This window comes from Leptonychotes weddellii, chromosome 16 (assembly GCF_054177405.1).
Source record: "Leptonychotes weddellii isolate Sample4059 chromosome 16, ASM5417740v2, whole genome shotgun sequence".
NCBI lineage: Eukaryota > Metazoa > Chordata > Mammalia > Carnivora > Phocidae > Leptonychotes > Leptonychotes weddellii.
In genome coordinates, this window is record NC_138384.1 from 31,977,489 (window position 1) to 32,000,790 (window position 23,302).

Here is a 23,302-nt window from a genome sequence, read left to right on the forward strand (position 1 = left end):
CTGACAGAATGGGAGAAGATATTTGCAAATGATGTATCAGATAAAGGGCTAGTATCCAAAATCTATAAAGAACATATCAAACTCAACACCCAAAGAACAAAGAATCCAATCAAGAAATGGGCAGAAGACATGAACAGACATTTTTCCAAAGAAGACACCCAAATGGCCAACAGACACATGAAAAAGTGCTCAACATCGCTCGGCATCAGGGAAATCCAAATCAAAACCTCAATGAGATATCACCTCACACCAGTTAGAATGGCTAAAATTAACAAGTCAGGAAATGACAGATGTTGGCAGGGATGCAGAGAATGGGAACCCTCCTACACTGTTGGTGGGAATGCAAGCTGGTGCAGCCACTCTGGAAAACAGTATGGAGGTTCCTCAAAAAGTTGAAAATAGAGCTGCCCTATGACCCAGCAATTGCACTACTGGGTATTTACCCCAAAGATACAAATGTAGGCATCCGAAGGGGTACGTGCACCCCGATGTTTATAGCAGCAATATCCACAATAGCCAAACATTGGAAAGAGCCAAGATGTCCATCAACAGATGAATGGAGAAAGAAGATTTGGTATATATATACAATGGTATATTATGCAGCTATCAAAAGGAATGAGATCTTGCCATTTGCAACAACATGGATGGAACTGGAGGGTATTATGCTGAGCGAAATAAGTCAAACAGAGAAACACATGTATCATATGCCCTCACTGATAGGAGGAATTCTTAATCTCAGGGAAGAAACTGAGGGTTGCTGGAGTGGTGGTGGGTGGGAGGGATGGGGTGACTGGGTGATAGACATTGGGGAGGGTATGTGCTATGGTGAGCACTGTGAATTGTGTAAGACTGTTGAATCACAGATCTGTACCTCTGAAACAAATAATATATTATATGTTAAAAAAAAAAAAAGAAGAAGATAGCAGGAAGGGAAAAATGAAGGGCGGGGGGAAATCGGAGGGGGAGACAAACCATGAAAAACTATGGACTCTGAGAAACAAACAGTTCTAGAGGGGGATGGGTCAGCCGGTGATGGGTATTAAAGAGGGCAGGTACTGAATTAAGCACTGGGTGTTATATGCAAACAATGAATCATGGAACACTACATCAAAAAGTAATGATGTAATGTATGTATGTAATATTAACATAACATAATAAAATTTAAAAATAAATTAAAAAAAATTAAAAGTATGACTTTGAAAAAAAATTCAACAGAAGGGCTGGAACAAAAAATTGAGGAAGAGTCTCTGAATATAGAGAAAAAAAAATCCAAAAACCAAACCAAACAAACAAAAAAGCCAAAGAAACAGAAACCATTTGAAAAAAAAGAAGGGAAGAGATTCAGGGGATCATTCCTATAGGACTAGGATCTGACTAATAAAGGAACCCTAACAGAAAGAATAGAAAAAATAAAGTAATAATTTAAGAAAATTTCCCACAGCTGAAGAGAGTCACAAACTGAAAAGGCCCAAGTGTCAAGCAGAGCAAATACAAATAAGACCTACAAAAAACCAGAAATTTTGGGACACCAAAAATAAAGACATTCTTCCCAAAAGGATATGACCCCCAAAATGTGGTTTTATTACAATGTGTAGAGTAACAAAGGTGATAAATAAAAGAATTAAAAATAACTACTAAATATTAGATTAAGATGGAAGGGAGGTTGAGGTATACCCTTTACAAACAAAGAAACAACAGAAACTGTGCAAAGGTAAAATATCAAGCAAAAAGAGTTTTATCTACATTACTCAGAAATTTGGAGACAGAGGTGAAAACAGGTATGGTTTTTTTAAAAAAAGACTCTTCTGGAGATAGGAAAATGGTGAAATGGCCAATACTCCCAATGTAATGTAATGCAATTGCACTCAGCTACATTATTTCACTTTTTATATATGCATTTATATAATTTTTATATGTATTCAAAAAAAGAGGCACTGTCTGGGGCTTAGATTTTAAGGATTCTGGCTGAAAAGAGGCCAGGGTTTCAGGATGAAGGTTGCACTGAGTGTGGAGGCCCGGAAGTGGGTGAGGGCAAGGTGTTTTATTAGATCAGCAAGTCTGCTGAGACTGTAGTACAGGAGGCTTGGGAGAAATTTGGAGAAACTGCAAGATACAGATGAAAAACAAGAAACTGAGGTGCTGAGTAGGACCTTAAATGTCAGGATATGGAGTTTAGAATCTAACCTGAAGAGAGTAGGGAGTCATGGAAGGTTTTTTGTTTCTGTTTTTTAAGATTTATTTATTTATTTTTTTTTGAGAGAGAGAGACAGTGAGCGCACAAGCAGGAGGGGCAGGGAGAGGGAGACCCAATCTCAAGCAGACTCCACACAGAGTGCACAGCCCGACTCAGGGCTGGATCTCACAACCCTGAGATCACAACCTGAGCCAAAACCAAGAGTCAAACGCTTAACCGACTACACCACCCAGGTGTCCCATCATGGAAGGTTTTAAGCAAGAAATTCCACTAATGGACCCAGGCTTTAAAAGATCATGTATTCTCAAGCACTGAGAATAAACAGAGGGACTGGAGTCAGAGAGAGATTATTAAAACCATGCCATTGAGTAGTAATGAAGTCTAAGTGGTACATGGCAGTGGGTCTGAATATGAAGAGACAAATATGAATGCTACTGTGAAGGCAGAGCCAATATGAGAACCATCTGGACAGAAGAGCTACTGGCATGAGAAGGGACCACTGAAGGTAATGTCCTTACCCAAGAGAAGGACTATGGAAAGAAAGACCGATTTGAAGAGAGAAGATAACACATTTGCTATTAGAAATGTGTTTTTGCTCATCAGGGAAATGCAAATCAAAACTACAATGAGTTATCACTTCACACCTGTCAGAATGGATAAAATCAAAAACATAAGTAACAACAGGTGTTAGTGAGGATGTGGAGAGAAAGGAACACTTGTGCACTGTTGGTGGGAATGCAAACTGGTGTAGCCACTCTGGAAAACAGTGTGGAGATTCCTTAAAAAGTTAAAAATAGAACTACCTTATGATTCAGCAATCGCACTACTGGGTATTTACCCAAAGAATACAAAAACACTAATTCAAAGGGATACATGTACCCCTCTGTGTGTAGCACCATTATTTACAGTAGCCAAATATATGGAAGTAGCCCATGCGTCCATTGACTGATAAATGGAAAAAGAAGGTGTGGTATATATACACAATGAAATATTATTCAGGCATAAAAAAGAATGAAATTTTGTCATTTGCAATGACACGAATGGAACTAGGCAATATAATGCTAAGCGAAGTAAGTCAGAGAAAGACAAACACCATATGATTTCACCCATATGTGGAATTTAAGAAACAAAACATACAAGCAAAAGAAAAAAAATGAGAGAGAAAAAGAGAGAGAGAGTCAAATCAAGAAACAGACTTTTATTTTTATTTATTTTTTTTTAATTTTTTTTTTAAGATTTTATTTATTTATTTGGCAGAGAGAGACACAGCGAGAGAGGGAACACAAGCAGGGGGAGTGGGAGAGGGAGAAGCAGGCTTCCCGCTGAGCAGGGAGCCCGATGCAGGGCTTGATCCCAGGACCCTGGGATCATGACCTGAGCCAAAGGCAAACGCTTAACAATTGAGCCACCCAGGCGCCCCAAGAAACAGACTTTTAATTATAGGGAACAATCTGATGTTACCAGAGTGGACGGTGGGGGGATGGGTTAAATTGGTGATGGAAATTAAGGAGGGGACTTGTTGTGATGAGCACCGGGTGATGTGTAGAAATGTTGAATTACTATATTGTACACCTGAAACTAATATAACACTGTATATTAACTAACTAGAATTAAAATAAAAATTTTTTAAAAATTTTGTAATTCATAAAAAAGGAATGTGTTTGATTTTTTAAACATTATTGAAATATGACTGACATACAAAAGCTGTACATATTTAATTTCTACAGCTAGATGAGTTGGAGATAAGTATATGTCCAGAAATGTTGGATTTTAAATACTAGATCTGTGGAGAGATGATCACCAAGTAGTTGGAAATTCAAGTTTAAATATTAGGAAAGAGGTTAGGATTAGAGATATAAATTCAGAGACATTTGCATGAGAAGTCCACTATTTCCCATGACATACCTTCCTCCCACACATACCTTCAAGCACACTCAAACACTCAACTTAAACACTGACTACCTTCTATATAACAGGTGTTATACTATCACAAGTACTGAAGCTATAAACATAAATGAAACATGTTCTCTGATTTCTGGAAACTTACATTCTAAGATCTCAAAAAGGTCGGTTTTGGGGGTTTTTTGGGGGGGTCAAAATCTCACAATACTATAAAGTATATCTGCTGTCATTTACAATACTTTTCTTTGTACTCCTCTAAACTTACTTATAAAAGGGGATTTGTTTTAATCTTTAAGTAACATCAAAAGAAAAGAGCAATTTCTGACTAGTGAGAGAGTAGTGAGGAAGGTCATCCCAGATGATACCACACTTTTCCAACCCCAGTCTTAAACCCAGGTATAAAAAACTTCCCTTTATGTGAAATTAATTTGCTATGGGTATTGTTAAGAAAATCAACAGCTCTCAATTTAGTCCTCAATGTTTTAGGTTTGTAATTTGCCAATAGCCCTATCTATGCATACTTGAAGGAGTGGACAATTCTATAGTTGTGGCACACTCCTTGCTTTCTGGATTCTGGAAACTTCCTTCTGCCATAAACTTTCTGTGAAGGAATGCATTGATTCATCAGACCTGGGCTGTTCAAACTCTGAACATTCCCAAGAAAGGAATATTTGCCGGATGGGCTCTTGGCTGGATTCTTGGAATGATCTGTCAGATAAGAGTGTTTTTGCATGCTTAATTAAGGCCATGGGCCATACTGTACCAGTGTGTCCAGATGGTTTATGCTAACAATGTGATTTATGGTGAACATCTGTTTTTGTTTTTGTTTTTTTTCCCTCTAGGGAGCTAGAGCTTGAATAACCAAGGTCAATCATGCAGGTGCTACATGCCTACATGATTGACCCTCAATAAAAACCCTAGACATTCAAGCTTGAGCAAGTATTGGGTGGCAACACTTTGCATGTGTTTTCACACATCGTTGCTGGGTAATTGTGTCTCACATGACTCCACTGGGAATGGACACTGGGAAGCTTGTGCCTGGTTTCCTCAAGACTTGCCCTGAGTGCCTTTGCTGATTTTATCTTGCATCCTTTCACTGTAATAAATCATAACTGTAAGTATCAGAGCTTCTAAATCCTGTGAGTTCATCTCGTGAATCACTGAGGCAAAGGATAAATGGGGACCTCTGACACATCTTTCTTCGAAGTCAGGGACTTTTCTTGTTTCCAGAAATTGTCCGAACTTTACTACTCTTCTCATTTTTCCCACCATTTGGTAGGGTTTAAAGCACCTGGCCAATCCCCCCAGATAACTTAATTGCAAAGTCTGACCTGATCAATACTGACCAAGAGAGGGGCTCCTGGGTGGCTTAGTAGGTTAAGCATCTGCCTTTGGCTCAGGTCAGAATCCCAGAGTCCTGGGATCGAGCCCCACATTGGGCTCCCTGCTCAGTGGGAAGCCTGCTTCTCCCTCTCCCCCTGCTGATGCTCTCTCTCTCTCTCTCAAATAAATAAAATCTTTAAAAGATAATAATAATAATGAGGTCTCTGATACCAACATTTCAAGCAGAGGGCTATGTCTACTTCTCTATTTCATCAGTCAATGCCACCCAGTCCCAGCAACAGACAAGGTCATGTCTGGTCTTGGCTATTGCTTAAATGGCCGAGAAAGTGGCAAAGGCACCTCACCATTTTATATATCACTAAAATCAAGCTGCCAACAGGTGGGGCATGATGGCTCCCAGCAATTTTCTGCTGTCAATCCTCCCATTATCTCCTTCTCAGAAACTGTACACAACTCTGCACAGATGTAATCCCCACGAAGCTACAAGAGAGAAGCCCTTGTCCTTACCCTACAGTAAGTCTCTTATGTAGGATGTGGCTCCACCTGGGAGGCATGGCATAGATAATTTAGTAGCAACATTAGAAAATGATTTCAATATAAAAAATACACCTAGAGTGAATTCTCCATCAAATTCACTCTCACTCACTTGTACTCTAATAAGCTTTCTTGAATGGGAGAGAAAGAGTTGGAAGTATACTGCATGTCAAAAATTACATAGAACCCACAGCTTTCCTTATATGTATCAAGCATGAAATAATTGTTTAAATTGTAGATTTTGTTAGTTATGTGCTTTGATGCTCTCTGGCTCCTATCCCCACAACTCAAATCTGTAGCCTATTACTTTATTTTCTAAGAAAAGGCTTTGCAATTTCATTACCCTACAGAAGTGGGTAACACGTGTGAAATGCTACGTAAATGACACACACTAGTCTTAAAATGGCTCAGAGTCACAGCACTGGGTAATAGGAAGTTAAATGTATTCCCTATTTTACCATTTCTTCAAGTGAAATTGCATATCTCAAATTTGTACAGAATGTATCCTTGTACTACACTGACATGAGTGGTAACTAAGATAAAGGCCAAATCCTCACCTTATACAGGAGTCAAACAGGCCAGTGAAAAATTCTAACACATATTAACATAGGGATTTTATGTTCTTCAGAAAATCTTAACATTTATTTACAAGTCTCGCAAATAGCTTCTCATCTATAAACCACTCAGAGTAATTACATGTTTTGTTGAAGACCAGCAAAAGAAACAGAGACAGTGTGACAGAATCCAATGGACCTGGATAGCTCTCCCTTTCTCTCATTAAAACAAGTATTTATTTGTGTGTGTGTGTGTATGTCTGTGTGTGTGTGTGTATTATATGTATATGCATGTTTTTTAAAAATATAAGGAGCATTTTGGGTTTTTTGTTTCGTTTTGGTTTTTTTTTGAAGTAGGCTCCATGCCCAGCATGGAGCCCAATGCAGGGCTCAAACTCACAACCATGAGATCAAGGCCTGAGCTGAGATCAAGAGTTGGAAACTTAACCAACTGAGCCACCCAGGTGCCTCAAAAGAAGCATTTTGATTTTATAAGCTTATCTTCTGAAAGTGCTGTTATTCATATTAAATAAATGTTAACTGTTTGGAATCCTGGGCACACACTCAGGTTCATTTCCTTTCTCCTCAGGCAGTTTCCATAATCCACAACATTTTCATTTTAACAGTCCTCATTACTGGTATCATTTAATACTTGAGGGTTTGCTCAAATCAACATCAATCTTGCTGATCCTGCAAACACTTATTCTGTTGACACAACACAGTCTGAATCCATAGCTACTAAATGTAAAAAATTTTAAATTATTCCTTCACCCAACATGTCACCAAGTACTAAGAACACTCTGTCAGTCACTCAGTCCTGTCACAGAGACACAGAAATGGAGAGCCATTAAGCATAGGGCTTTTCATGGGACCCCACTTCTACCTCATATATCCCCTTGCCCACACATACATACTATATCCTCCTGAAGGCATTTAACACCTTAAACTCAACCACTGTTAAGATGAAAACGTTTGCCTGGAAGACATCCTGTTGGATACAACTGACTCATACTTCTTCATTAACAAATAATCTTTTACCACAAGTACCTTAACTAACCAAAAAAGAGAAAAGCCTTGCCCTCAGAAAAAGCAATAAAAACCCATTCAGAATAAAATTTCTTTTTAATTAATCTTTAAATGTCCCTAGATGAGTCTAAATTAAGAAAAAATAATCTCCTTACTTGATTGGAAAACCTCATGCTCACGTTACGCTGATTCTGTAGTGGCACATAGCGCTGGACAGGATCAATGTCTTTAGGACTGATTAATTCATCAGCTGAAAAAAAAAAAGAAAGGAAATGACATTATCAAAAATGCATCTGTACAACACTATAAACCAACTAGACCTAATAGCAATAGAATACGTCATCCAACAAGAGCACAATATATATCCTCCCCAATGCACATAGAATATCTTCCATATACTAGGCTATAGAATAATCCTCAATAAATTTAAAGAATTAAAATTATACAAAGTATGATTCTGACCACAATAGCATGAAATTAGAAATCAATCAATAGGAAGAAATTTTAGAATTTCTTCTAAATATATATACATATACATATATACATATATAATTTCTTCTAGAATATAAATACGTGGAAATTAACACACTCCTAAATAACCAATGGGTCAAAGAAGAAAACAAATGGGAAATTAGAAAATAGTTTCTAATACATGTTCTGATGAGATGACTGAAAATGAAGACACATATACCAAAACTTATGGATATAGCTAAATCAATGCTCAGTGGAAAATCTGGAGCTGTAAATGCCTATACTAAACAGAAGAAAAACTTCAAATCAGTAACCTATTTTTCCATCTTAAGACAGCAGATGAAAAGAGAAAACTAAATCAAAAGCAAGCAGAAGGAAAGAAATAGTAAAGATTAGAGTGGAAGTTAATGAAATAGAATATAGAAAAGCAATAGGGAATATAAATGAAACCAGAAGTAGATTCTTGAAAAGCTCAAAAGTGGACTAAACTTTAGCTAGACTGACCAAGAAAAAAAGAAGACTCAAATTACTAAATCAGGAATGGAAGTTACGAACATTATCACTGACCTTCAGGATTATATGATAATACTATGAACAAAATGTACACCAATAATTTAGATAACCTAGATGGATACGAACAAATTCCTAGAAATATACACATTACCAAAACTAATTCAAGAAGGAATAGAAAATATAAGGATTTATTTTTATTTATTTATTATTATTTTTTAATTTTATTATGTTAATCACCATGCATTACATCATTAGTTTTTGATGTAGTGTTCCATGATTCATTGTTTGTGTATAACACCCAGTGCTCCATTCAATACGTGCCCTCTTTAATACCCATCACCAGGCTAACCCATCAAATTTTATTTATTTGAGTGAGAGAGAGAGAGCACACAGAGTGAGAGCGAGAGGGAGAAGCAGACTCCCCACTGAGCAGAGAGCCTGACACAGGGCTCAATTCCAGGACCCTGAGATCAATAACCCTGAGCCACCTAGGTGCCCCTATAAACACATTTATAACAAGTGACTGAAACCTTCTGGAAAAAACAAACAAAAAAATAAAAACCCAGGACATCATGGCTTCATTGGTGAATTCTATCAGTTAAAAGAAGTAAACCAATCTTTCACACACTTTTCCAAAATAGTAGGGGAAATGCTTTCCAACTCATTCAAAGAGGCCAAAACTACAAAATCAAAACATAAATAACAAAGAAAAGATGAGATAAATTGAACTTTGTCAAATTATAACCTTGTGGACCTCAAAGGACATGATGAAAAAAGTGAAATAACCCACAGAATGGGAGAAAATATCTGCAAATCATGTATCTTTAAGGGACTTCTGTCTTGAATATATATAAAAAATCTTATGACTCAATAAAAAAAGAGAACACAATTTAAAAATGGCCACAGTAGGGGCGCCTGGGTGGCTCAGTTGGTTAAGCGACTGCCTTCGGCTCAGGTCATGATCCTGGAGTCCCGGGATCGAGTCCCGCATCAGGCTCCCTGCTCGGCAGGGAGTCTGCTTCTCCCTCTGACCCTCCCCCCTCTCATGTGCTCTCTCTCTCTCAAATAAATAAATAAAATCTTTAAAAAAAAAAAAATCTTAAAAATGGCCACAGTACTTGAATAGACACTTCTCCAAAAAAGATACACAAATTACCAAATAAGCACATGAAAAGATGCTCAACAACATTAAGTCATTTGGGAAATGCTTATCAAAATCATAATGAGATACCACTTCATATCCATTAGGATGCTATTATCAAAAAGCAGATAAGAACAGTGGTTGGAGAGGATGCAGAGAAACTGGAATCCTCATACATTGTTAGATGGAATGCGTTACGGCACAGTACTTTGAAAAACAGTCTGGAATTTCTCAAAATGTTAAACACAGAGTTACCATATAACTCAGCAATTCTACCCCTAGGTATATACCCAAGAGAAATGAAAACATGTCAAACAGTAACTTGTACATGAAAGTTCACAGCAGCATTATTCATAAAAGCAAAAAAATGCAAACAACCCAAATGTCCATCACCAGATGAATGGATAAATCAAATGTGGTATGTACATACAATGGAATGTTATTTGACCATAAAAGGAATTAAGTGCTGATACATCAATGAACCTTGAAAACAGGCTAAGTGAAAAAAGCCAGTCACAAAGGCCAGACATTATATGATTCAAGGTATATGAAATGTCCAGACTAGGCAAATCTACAGGGATAGAAAGTAGATTAGTGAGTGTCCAGTGTTGGGGGAAAAGGTGAATGGGGAGTAACTGGGTATGAGGTTAGGGATGAGTGGGGAGTAACTGGGTATGAGGTTTTTTGAAGGGTGATGAAAATATTCTAAAATTGTGGTGATGGTTGTACAACTGTCTGTGAATAAACTAAAAACCACTGAATTTAAACTTCGAATAGGTTAAGAGATAGTATGTAAATTATACCTCAATAAAGCTGTTCTAAAAATAATGTATTTGCATTCTCTCAAGAAAGGAAACCAGTTCATGAAGGGGAGACAAAGTGTTTCCTGATACTAAATTCTAGAAGATTTCTGAGGGCATTTTTCCTGGGGCACTAACCAGCATGAAAGCAATGGCTTCAACTGCTATTGTACTGTTGTGCTGGAAGCCCTTTCACCTGGTAGTTCCTTGTGGCAACTATGGATAAAATCCAAGGACATAACAATGAAGGCAGTTTAGAGTGTTTGGAAGGAGAGGGTAAGGAGAAGGTCTGCTGTCTTCTGCTGTAACACCCCTCAGAGAGATTCAGAACCTAAGGCTCAATGGAGCAGGGATTCTCCATGGACGTGGAGAGGACTATGCTAGGAAGGTGTGGTGGGAAGACACTGAAATGTAATTCTGCATAACCTCGTTGGAGTGCAAGATGGCAGTATCTATGCAAATTTACAGCAGGCATACTCTGTCCCAGCAACTGCACATCTATAAGGTTATCCTAGTTATACTCAGACATGTAAAGGTAATTGAATAATAACATTAAAAAAAAAAAAAGAATTTAACTTCTCCCAAAGTGAATCAGCACAATTTTTGCTGCACTTAAGCTATGAAAATGTCTTCATTTCATATTTGATCTTCAGTTCTTTACTGATTACATAAAAATGACACCATGCGGAGTTTCCTATAAATTCACCTGTGTATAAAATTTAGTTTAAAAAAAAAATACACCTCATTTTCCATAGCTTTTTAGGTACTTCTTTTAGTCAGTGAATAATTCTGAAAAACAGAGCAGAGAGTCAACCACAGAAACGCTTGTAAATTTCTTCGCAGCTGGGGTTATGCTTCTCATTATACAGGTATTTCTATTCCGGTTTAACTTGAGGGCACATGAGCAAGGCTATCCACTAGACAAAATCACCAAAGGTGTTTTTCATAACTCTTAAAGATGTTTTTAATAATAATAAAAGTGATATTACTGATAGCATGACAAGAAAGAGGAGGAACAGCGCGGCCACAGCTGCCTCTGCCACAGGAAGCACAGCAACGCTCACACGGTGCTGACTATGTTCCTCGCCTCATTTGAGCATTTCATGTAAACTAATTCATTAATCTTCACCACAACCTCGTCATTTTACAGATGACAAAATGGAGGCGTGGAGGGGCTGAGCCACTTGCACACAGCAGGTAAATGACAGAGTTTAGATTCAAGCACAGTCAGTCTCTCTCTCGAGTCTGTGCTCATAGCCCAGACTAATCTTACCCTTTAAGAACACTGACACTGTACACAACACAGATGGAAAAGATACCAAGAGGAGAAAACATTAAACAAATAATTTAGACCTTGACAGGTTATATTTTTCCTATTCAAATCACAGAACATTCTTCTACCTCTGAAAAAAGTATACTTTTGCAAAATTTAAACCAAACCAATATAGGCTTAATTATGGCAAATACCGCCATATAATTTCTATTTATTAATATCAGTTGAGCTCATGATGCAGGGTTGATTAGTACAGTGATATTCTAAATAGCACCAAATTATTCCCTATCTCATTTGTCTGATCACTGAGATGTGAAAAAATCTCCACTACCAACAAGCATTTTACATAATTAATGTTTCACTGTCTTTCTACAGAAATGAAATTCTATCTTTATTATTTTGTTATTTATAAATGATGACAGAAAAATTAAGAAATCTTATATCCTTGGAAAGAATAAATGCTAATCTATTAAAATTGATATGGATCAAACAGTTAACCAAGTCTCTTGAAAACGCTTATTTCTTTGCATTTCCTTCTCATTTCTCTATTTGTACTGCATCTATATATCTAGTTTGACATTCCAACTTATACCACGTGCTCATCTATAACCCCACAGGCCGTATGGCTATTCCCCATTTTCTAGCACAGCATCTGCCATATAGTAGGTATTGTAAATTTTTAAGAGACTTATTAAACAAAATAATAAGCTGGTGGGTTAGCAAATTTGGAAACATCAATTGCTGTAATCATTGCTTTAATTTCCATAATGGTAAAAGTGACTAATGTCTCAAAAGATCAGGTTAATGGACATTTTTTTTTTTTACTTCATTGATTTTTAACATTCAGGAGGCAAAACAGAGTTCCTCACTGTGCTGATTCCCTGGCACTGGCTTTCTAGTGAAGAGTGAAAGCCTGAAAGAACTTGTGCCCGACCAACTACAGAATATGTAAAATGAAAATAAGGGAACAAGGATAAAAGAGCAATGGCTTTCTACATTTCACAGTATGGTACCAAACCTCACAGATAATCAAGCATTTCTATAAATAGGCACAGCTGTCCTTAAAGACAACAGATTAGGTTCATTAATATTTGTATGTTTTGGTGTATAGAAATTTTATGAAAAATACACCGGGTTTATTTCAGTCATTATTGAGGGTAAAAAGAAAACATCAAGAAGAATTTTTGTTTCTTTAATAAAATGACAATTCAAAGGAAATTTAACAGAGCAAGTATTTTTTACCATGACACCAAAATTATAGAGGACACACTAAATAGGCTCAGCAGATAATTTATAGGGTAAAATTATGTGCTTCAAAGCCTGATTCTCAGCTGCCGTGACACATATTAGTAACACATGTATTAAGAAATAAGCTACAGAGAAAAAGAAAATGTAGATCCTCAACCTCATACACTATACCAAAAAAAAAATTCAAATTTATAAATGTTTTTAACTCAATTGACTAACGGATGGATTTCTTAAAATTAAATGTTAAATTCCATGGCCAGAATTAAATTGAAAAATAATGATAGATCTAATTATATAAAGATTTTAAATTTTGTTCATCAAAAAGCAATGCAAAAAAGTTCAGAGGCAAACAAACTAGGAAAATACCAAAGAGGTTTAGTACACCTAATATATAAAACATTCATGCAGACTGATAAGAAAACCCATAAAAATCAAGGTTAAATGGGCAAAGCAAACCAGACAATTCATAGAGGACAAAAAAATGACTAAGAAATATATTTTTAACAATAAGCATGTAAATGAAAACAGGATACAAATTAATATCTTATTAAGTTAGCAAGGTTTTTATCTTTAATGAGCATACTTAATGCCACAAAGGTTAGAGGTGATACAATCACCCTGCAGACTCCTGAATAAGTCAGTAAAGTGTCAGTCATGGGCTATGTGACCTTGGGTGAGTTGCTAAACTCTTCTGAGCCTCAGTTATGACATATGGTATCCATCTCATAAAGAAGCTAGGAGGGTTACCTAGTAAAATACTTACAAAGGACAGAGCACAGAATCGGATACATTTTAAGGCAGGTATTATTAGTATTTCTGGGAAACAGTCTGGCAGTATATATGCAGTCTTCTCAGACTCTAGGCATCACTGCTTTTATATTCAATTTTACTAATATATTTAAGCATGGGATCATAAATTTTTATACAAGTTTTCTAGCCCTAGTAGAAATTCAACTAAAAAGTTTAGTTTTAAGAAAGCCAGAAATTTATATAATAAGCTAAAGGAGGAAAATGTTCTTAGGTGAAGATTTTAAAGGCATACTGTGTTACATACACTCTCAAGATGTTTATAATGCCGGCTGCACAGAAATCCCACTTTAGGGCACTAGCAGTCACACAGATACCATGAAAAAGATAACAAAAGCGCTTAGAAATCGATGTCTTTCTGCTTGAAGTTTCCTGAAGTGTAACAGCTGGGAAATCTCTCAGCAACCACAATGTAGAAATATATCTGTATAATCTTATCTGTTCGTTTTATCTTTAACTGATCAGTACCAAAACCATGTGCTATACGGAGGAAGGAGTCAACTGCATTTGAAGTCAAGAGACCAATGAAAATCAAGACCAGTTTCTTATGTCCTCATGCACACTAGGGGGCACTTGATCACTAACTTTAGCTTTAAAAAGCATTAGATTTCCAGGTTTAATCAGTAGCTTTTATATCTGATGTCAACTGGGCAAAAAATACCGTGATTGAAATCAAATGCAAACGGACTCACCTTAGTTACAAACATTGGAATAAGCAAGTAGTATATCAGAATAACTAGGCTGCCCTCAGAGAGACAGATAAATTTCCTACGTTGTCACATTCTTGCTGTAAGAGCTACTCGGTATCAGTGACTAGCATACAGTAGGCCTCTACAAATAGCTGCTAAATCACGGAGAAGATGAATGGTTAAGTAGCAACTAGGGAAGCATTTTATTCTTGTGATGTTTTGTGGCTATGGGGGTACCTACAAGGAGGGCCCATGAGCACCCTGAGTTGCCTGGTTAATAAGAACTATGAAATACATTTTAACAAATTCTATCTCCTAAATGGCGGCTGAGAGAGGGAGGGAGGGTAGAAGGAAGTACAGGAAATAGAACCATTTAAGTATGTATCTGTCCTACAGTAAATGCTTTATGTATATTTTTTCATCAGTTAATTCTTATAAAAATAAAGAAACTGATGATATGAAAGTCAAGAAAATTCTTCAAGTCATGTAAGTGGTAAATTGTAGAAACTGCATTGAAATCCTGAACTGTCTAGTTCCTTAAGTTTATGAATCCAAAACTGTTAATCTTTCCATCACAGTCCAAGAAAAAGATGAAGAAAAGAAAAAAAGGAAGAGAAACTAGCAGAGAAGGAAGTGAAGGAAAAAGATGATTATATCAGAGAAATAATCTACATCAAATGGTTGATTACAAGTGTGCTAGGTGTTAACAATCATTTAAAATATAGTTTCTACTGGAAAATAAATTGGATTCCAAATAATGACTTACCAAAGAACATTAGACACCCAAGAAATTAAGTTGGGACCTTTATATGTATATAACATTTTGAATATTTTAAAGTACCTCTATATCTATTTTATCACTTTAAAAGTCCCTTATTAACACTCCTAGGAAATTCAATAACACCCACCTCAAAAAGAAAAAAAGAATCCTTTGTGAAATTCAAGAAAATTTTCATTCACCTGAATATTCTGGGAGTTTGTGTGTGTTGGAGAGAAAGTTGTAGTTAATTAAAATTGCTCAATATTTTCAGGGCACCTGGGTGGTGCAGTTGGTTGAGCATCCAACTCTTGATTTCAGCTCAGGTCATGATCTCATGGGTCATGAGATCAAGGCCCACATCGGGCTGTGCACTCAGCAGGGAGTCTGCTTAAAGATTCTCTCCCTCTGCCCCCCACTCTTGCATTTTCTGCTTCTAAAATAAATTAAATCTTTAAAAAAATTGCTCAATATTTTCAAGTTTAATCAGAGAACATGCCTTGTTTTAACTCTTGTTATTTATTATTAGTGTTTTCAAAGTATCCATCCTAAAAAAAATTCTTCCATCCACCTATCTTAAGTTATAGAGTATATAATGCTCTAATCTTTAATGATTTGGCATCTTATAGTGGTGCCTAAATGAAGGTCATGATCATGAATGTCTGATGTATACAGGATAAGGAAAGTTAACTGCATATATGTTGAAAAGAAAAGCTAAAGTCTAGAAGTCAGATATTTTTTAAAGCTAAACAACTGGTATGTTAGTTTCTCTTTTTAAAAACATTGAATAAGAACATATATTAAAATTAAGTAATGGCTTTGGGGAAGTTTTAGAGTAAGTTATCATTAACTTTGTTATATTTCTCATTTTCTTAACCTCAAAAAAAATTCATTCCAAAGGTCATGATTTTCAAGTGACTTTTTATGTGATAAATACTTTTAATGTTATTTTTGCAAAACACTTAAAAAGGTACTTCCCAAAGATACAAATGTAGTGATCTGAAGGGACACCTGCACCCCAATGTTTATATTAACAGTGCCCACAATAGCCAAACTATGGAAAGAGCCCAGATGTCCATTGACAGATGAATGGATAAAGAAGATGTGGTTTATATACACAATGGAATATTATGCAGCCACAAAAAAAACCCCCAAAATCTTGCTATTTGCAACAACATGGATGGAACCAGAGGGTATTATGCTAAGCGAAATAAGTCAATCAGAGAAAGACATGTATCATATGATCTCACTGATATGTGGAATTTAAGAAACAAAACAGAAGATCATAGGGGAAGAGAGGAAAAAATAGAACAAGATGAAACCAGAGAGGGAGAGAAACCATAAGAAACGCTTAATCACAGGAAACAAACTGAGGGTTGCTGAAGGGAGGGGGCTGGAGGGATACGGTAATTGGGTGATAGACATTAAGGAGGGCATGTGATATAATGAACACTGGGTATTATGTAAGGCTGATGAATCACAGGCCTGTACCTCTGATACCAACAATACATTATATGTTAATTAACTGAATTTAAATAAAAAAATGTTTTAAAAAAAGGTACACTGTGTTCTACAGACTGATCATCTCTTACATGGACAGTTTCTAAATTTCCAAATTCCAATAACGATTAAAGGTATAGCTAATGATCATTTTATTCTAAGACAAGTCAAATGTTATACCTTAAAATACGTCTTACCTGGTTTAAAATAAACATGTTTATAATTTATTGACCTATTTTATAGCAACCACTGATTTTCTTAAAATCTAAATTTTCTAAAGAAAAAATACTGTAATAATTAACCATTTTCTAGAATACACTGGGTAGTTCAGGTCTTAGGCCAAGAAACAGCATATTGAGTCTTTTTGCTCTAACAATGGGATGAAAGTCACATAATTTTGTTGGATAATTATTCATTAGGGTATATATATATAAAAGCAAAATACTGTTATTAGATTTCACTGGATACAAACTGGCCTGAATTAGTAAAAGTCACATATTATAGAATAATTTCAAAGATTTACTGTTCTATTATTTTCAGATAACTCCAATTAACTGCCCACAAAATGCTGTCAAGCAGATATCCAACCAAGCCTCCTTTAATGAATAAATAAGACTTTGTTAGTAAATAAGGTACCTGGAATCTCAATTAACATCCATAGAAATTTGATGTTCTTGGGGGCAAGTAAACAACACTTAAGAGCAACTAAATGATTTAGTCTTCCGAGATCTTACTCATCTTAACCAAGTGAGTTTGTTAACCAAATGACACACAGCTAGGTCAAAGTGCTAATGAATATGTAGCATCTCTTTTTTCAGCAGGAGAGAAAGTATGTGGTTTCATAGTATGCAACACACATTTTGTATGTTCTTAACTGCCTTTGTAGGAGCTCAGCAGGGAAAAGAGAAATTGACTCTTTCTTTGAAGTGTTTCTTCTTTTTGGTCATGAAACAGATGAGAAGGTATGGCCTGGACTATTTCTGTTCACACTTGTCTTAACATAAGGAAATGCTATCTACACTCAAAATCTGTCTACATTCAATACATTTAGAGTAAAGAGGGTCCAATGCTTTTTTACTGATTGATACTATTTTCAATTTCTTCCTTTTTAAAAGCCCAAGTTGCTTATGCATAGTACAGTCAATTCTGCATTCCCAATTCATTAGCCTTCTCAATTTTATTAAGAGACTTTGCTAAATAGCACTCTTTCTAGCACTCAATCACAGACTAGATATAGAGCAAAAAGAAGGATGATACAGGTTTAGATCTCAAATTCAATATCCCAAGTTCCAGTTTTCAACCTCAGAATCAGAAAAATTTCATCATGCTCAATTGTAATTTCCAAGCTGCAGTATATAGGAATTTATGATTCTGATGTTAAAATTCTTGTCCTCAGATCAGTTAACTACTCCTTTACTACAACATGTTTTATTCAGCTGTGAGTATCACCAGAAGGCTTCTTTGTATTCATGCTAGTGAGATGGAAATAACTTTCTAACCAGAGATAACCTTGCCAACTTGGCTTGATTCTAAGAAAACTACTTCATGTATGTATTTTTTTTTCTTTTGGAAAATCTAAAAGCAAAACCTGTATAAATAATACCAACTCCTTATCAAAAAGCTTTCCCCTTAAAAGAAGAAAATTTTTCTACAGGTTCTTAAATTAGCATTAAGTATATTTGGAGACCCAGAAAATGCAGTTAGGAAATAAGCAAATTGAAAACAGCATTGACTTAATTTTCTCTTCTTTGGTTAGCTTCTGTGTGCTCTTATATGTCATTTGTGTAAAGCTTGAATTGGAAACCTGAAATATTCTTCCCTAATGGAATGTAAAAAAAAGAAACCAGAGATGATTACTCTTACAACACAAATTTAGCATTTATGCAGTAATACTGGGAACAACAAAGACAATAACACTACTTCACAAAGTAAGCAGTTCTTCTACTGCAGGTACAGGTATTTACAATCAGCCTGTTTCATAATTTGTTTGCCATTAAGGAATTCTGACTCTAATATGATAGCCTTTTTGATGGGAACGCTAGTAATATTTAAAATTTTAGCAAGCAATGATGCAGAAAGATGCATAATAATGCTTTTGTGTGTGTGTGTTCATTAAATTAGCTTTCATTTCATTGTGTCCACAGAGTACTCATAGTCAGCACAAGTTTTAGAATAAACTGGAAAATCTTCAAAAAATTGTGAATAATGCTCCCATTAAGCCTCTAAGCTAACTGAGTAAATTGCCAATGTATATTTATGGGAAAGAAGAGAACTCTGAGATAACCAATTCCTTTTGGCAAGTGGTTTACTAAAGCTATGACCAAGCATAAAATCAGAATTTTTTATGTTACATAAAAGTAACTCAAAGTTCCCACAGTGTCCTGCTAGAAACCTATCCACCAAGCTGAATGAAGCCCCTAAATGATCATAATGGTACCCACACCTACTTGACATTCTTCCCAGAAACCGTCCATCATTATTCAGTGAAACAGACACATTAATATACCTTTACATACTAAGAAACTCCCCCAAGACCTCTTAACAGTATGAAACACCACCCAAATCCAAGAAAGATGTCAGCAAAAATATACTTACTTCTAACAGCTTGATACCAAGGGGAAAAATGTTCCCAACCTTCTCCACTTACCCAGGAGTTTTGCAATGATATAAAGGGCTTGTCCCCAAAGAAAGAGTTTTCCATCACGGCCACAGTTGCTAGGAAATCGCTTTTGACTACCAGGGTTTCTTTTCTCATATTCTACAAAATCAGCTGGCACATAATAGTACTTTGGTATGACAGGATAACCTATGGAATTTAAAAATAAATATTTGAAATATAAAAATCAGTGTCCTCCCCAAATTTTCCCTTCAAGAAACTGCAACATTTGAGAGCAGAGAGAGATAGGTTGTAAAGGAAGTAACAGATTTGACAGGCTACAGGATACTGGATATATTGGCTTTCAGAAACTGCCACTGAAAAACATGAAAAAAGCTCCTGGATTTTAAAACACTAATTTGACAGCATATGTTATCCTTTAGCCAATAATGTGTTCATAATCTCCTTTAACAACATTTAGTTTTAACAACTTTAAATGAATCAATAAAAATACAGTATGCAAACATTTAGAGCCATAGAAGTTTTCTTTAATAGGATTAGTCCACAGAAGCATTACAAATGAGATACTGTGTAATCTCAAATAAAGAATTATAACCCTGAGCCATTGCTTAAAGCAAAGAAATCCCCATTTCAAACATTAAATCCACTATCTACCATTCAATATCACTGAAGAGAAAAAAAAAATCCATCCTCCCCTGTGACCAACTTGTTTAAAAACATTTCTTGAAGGGCACGGGGTGTTATATATAAGTGATGAATAACTAAATTCTACTCCTGAAACCAATATTACCCTATATGTTAACTAACTTGAATATAAATAAAATCCTGGAAATAAATAAATTCCTTGATAGAAACTAAAATTTATTATTTAAAGCCTAAAATCTTTCTGGGTGACATGAAAGAAAAAAGAAAAAACACTCTTGTAGAATGCTACAGAAGACTTTTTGCACTATCAGCCCATAGTAAACTTATTTTTCCTAATAAAATTACATAGATTTCCCAAAAATTTGCTTCCTTCATACATCAATCAATTGTGGTATTTGGTTTATTTATTTTAAATTCAATTATTTATTTATTTTAAATTCAATCACCCAACATATAGTACATCATTAGTTTTTGATATAATGTTCAATGATTCATTAGTTGCATGTAACACCCAGTGCTCATCACATGACGTGCCCTCCTTAATGCCCATCACCCAGTCACCCCATCCCCCCACCCACCTCCCTTTCTGCAACCCTCAGCTTGTTTCCCGGAGTCAAGAGTCTCATACGGTTTGTCTCCATCTCAGATTTCTTCCCATTCAGTTTTCCCTTTCTTCCCCTATGGTCCTCTGCACTATTCCTTATGTTCCACATATGAGTGAAACCATATGATAATTGCCTTTCTCTGATTGACTTCTTTCACTTAGCATAATCCCTTCCAGTTCCATTCATGTCGATGTAAATGGCAGGTATTCACCCTTTCTGATGGCTGAGCAATATTCCATTGTATATATGAACCACATCTTCTTTATCCATTCATCTGCTGAAGGATGTCTGGGCTCTTTCCACAGTTTGGCTATTACAGACATTGCTGCTATGAACACTGGGGAGCATGTGCCCATTCTTTTCACTATATCTGTATCTTTGGAGTAAATATCTAGTAGTGCAATTGCTAGGTCATAGGGTAGCTCTATTTTTAACGTCTTGAGGAACCTCCAAACTGTTTTCCAGAGTGGCTGTACCAGCTTGCATTCCCACCAACACTGTAAGAGGGTTCCTCTTTCTCCACAACCTCATCAACATTTGTTGTTCCCTGTTTTGTTAATTTTAGCCATTCTGACTGGTGTGAGGTGGTATCTCATTGTGGTTTTCATTTGTATTTCCCTGCTGGCAAGTGATGTGGAGCATTTTTTCATGTGTCTTTTCTTTTTTTTTATTATTTTTTTTAAAAGATTTTATTTATTTATTTGAGAGAGAGAATGAGATAGAGAGAGCATGAGAGGGGGGAGAAGCAGACTCTCTGCTGAGCAGAGAGCCCGATGTGGGACTCGATCCCGGGACTCCAGGATCATGACCTGAGCCGAAGGCAGTCACCTAACCAACTGAGCCACCCAGGCGTCCCTTTTCATGTGTCTTTTAGCCATTTGTATGTCTTCTTTGGAGAAGTATCTGTTCATGTCTTTGGCCCATTTCTTCGCTGGATTATTTGTTTTTTGGGTGTTGAGTTGAGAAGTTCATTATAGATCTTGGATACCAGCCCTTTATCTGTAATGTCATTTGCAAATATCTTCTCCCATTCCATAGGGTTCCTTTTACTTTTGTTGATTGTTTCCTTTGCTGTGAAGAAGCTTTCTATCTTGATGAAGTCCCAATAGTTCATTTTTGCTTTTGTTTCCCTTGCCTTTAGAGACCTGTCTTGAAAGAAGTTGCTGTGTCCAAGGTCGAAGAGGTTGCTGCCTGTGTTCTCCTCTAGGATTTTGATGGATTCCTGTCTCACACTGAGGTCTTTCATCAATTTTGAGTTTATCTTTGTGTATGGTGTGAGAGAATGGTCCACCTTCATTGCTCTGCATGTGGCTGTCTAATTTTCCTAGCAACATTCATTGAAGAGACTGTCTTTTTTACATTGGATATTCTTTCCTGCTTTGTCAAAGATTAGTTGACCATTAGTTGAGGGTCCATTTCTGGGGTCTATATTCTGTTCCATTGACTTATGTGTCTGTTTTTGTGCCAAAACCATGCTGTCTTGATGATCACAGCTTTATAATATAGCTTGAAGTCTGGCATTGTGACGCCTCCAGCTTTGGTTTTTTGTTTGTTTTTTTAAATTTTTCAACATTCCCCTGGCAATTTGGGGTCTTTTCTGGTTCCACACAAATTTTAGGATTGTTTGTTCCAACTCTGTGAAAAATATCAATGGTATTTTGATAGGGATTGCATTGAAATTGTAGATTGCTCTGGGCAAAATAGACATTTTAACAATGTTTATTCTTCCAATCCATGAGCATGGAATGTTTTTCCGTATCTCTGTGTCTTCCTCAACTTCTTTCTTAAGTGTTCTGTAGTTTCTAGTGCACAGATCTTTTACCTCTTTGGTTAGGTTTATTCCTAGGTATCTTATCGTTTTTGGTGCAATTGTAAATGGGATTTATGCCTTAATTTCTCCTTCTTCAGTCACAGGTTAGTGTATAGAAATGCAACTGATTTCTGTGCAGTGATTTTGTATCCTGCCACGTTGCTGAATTGCTGTATGAGCTCTTATCACTTGGGGGTGGAGTCTTTTGGATTTTCCACAAAAAGTATCATGTCATCTGTGAAGAGTGAGAGTTTGACTTCTTTGTTGCCAATCTGAATGCCTTTTATTTCTTTTTGTTCTCTGATTGCTGAGGCTAGGACTTCTAGTACTATGTTGAAAAATAGTGGTGAGAGTGGTCATCCCTGTCCTGTTCCTGACCTTATGGAAAAGCTCTGTTTTTCCCCATTGAGAATGATATTCACTGTGGGCTTTTCATAGATGGGTTTTATGATATTGAGGTATGTTCCCTCTAACCCTCCACTGTGAAGAGTTTTAATCAAGAAAGGATGCTGTATTTTGTCAAATGCTTTTTCTGCATCAATTGAGAGGATCATATGGTTCTTGTCTCTTCTTTTGTTAATGTGATCTATCACGGTGATTGATTTCGGTTTGTTGAACCACCCTCACATCCCAGGAATAAATCCCACCTGGTCATAGTGAATAATCCTTTTAATGTACTGTTGGATCCTACTGGCTAGGATCTTGGGTGAGTATTTTGGCATCCATGTTCATCACGGATACTGGTCTGTGATTCTCCTTTTTGATGGGTCTTTGCCCAGTTTTGGGATCACGGTAATGCTGCCGCATAGAATGAGTTTGGAAGTCTTCCTTCCACTTCTGTTTTTTTGAAAAAGCTTCAACAGAACAGGTAT

The 23,302-nt window shown here is 36.2% G+C and overlaps 2 protein-coding genes across 2 annotated transcripts in view; one reads left to right on the forward strand and one right to left on the reverse strand.

Annotated features, from left to right (window-relative positions):
• PHKB (phosphorylase kinase regulatory subunit beta) overlaps positions 1-23,302 on the reverse strand; it is a 141,913-nt gene that overhangs the window by 43,534 nt on the left and 75,077 nt on the right. Inside the window, exons 12-13 of the mRNA XM_081807891.1 lie at positions 19,401-19,559; positions 7,664-7,804 (exon numbers count right to left, since the gene is read on the reverse strand). Coding sequence (XP_081664017.1) covers positions 7,664-7,804; positions 19,401-19,559 — 300 coding nt within the window. The remainder of the gene's footprint in view (positions 1-7,663; positions 7,805-19,400; positions 19,560-23,302) is intronic.
• LOC102746541 (phosphorylase b kinase regulatory subunit beta) overlaps positions 1-23,302 on the forward strand; it is a 249,833-nt gene that overhangs the window by 27,487 nt on the left and 199,044 nt on the right. The window lies entirely within an intron of this gene.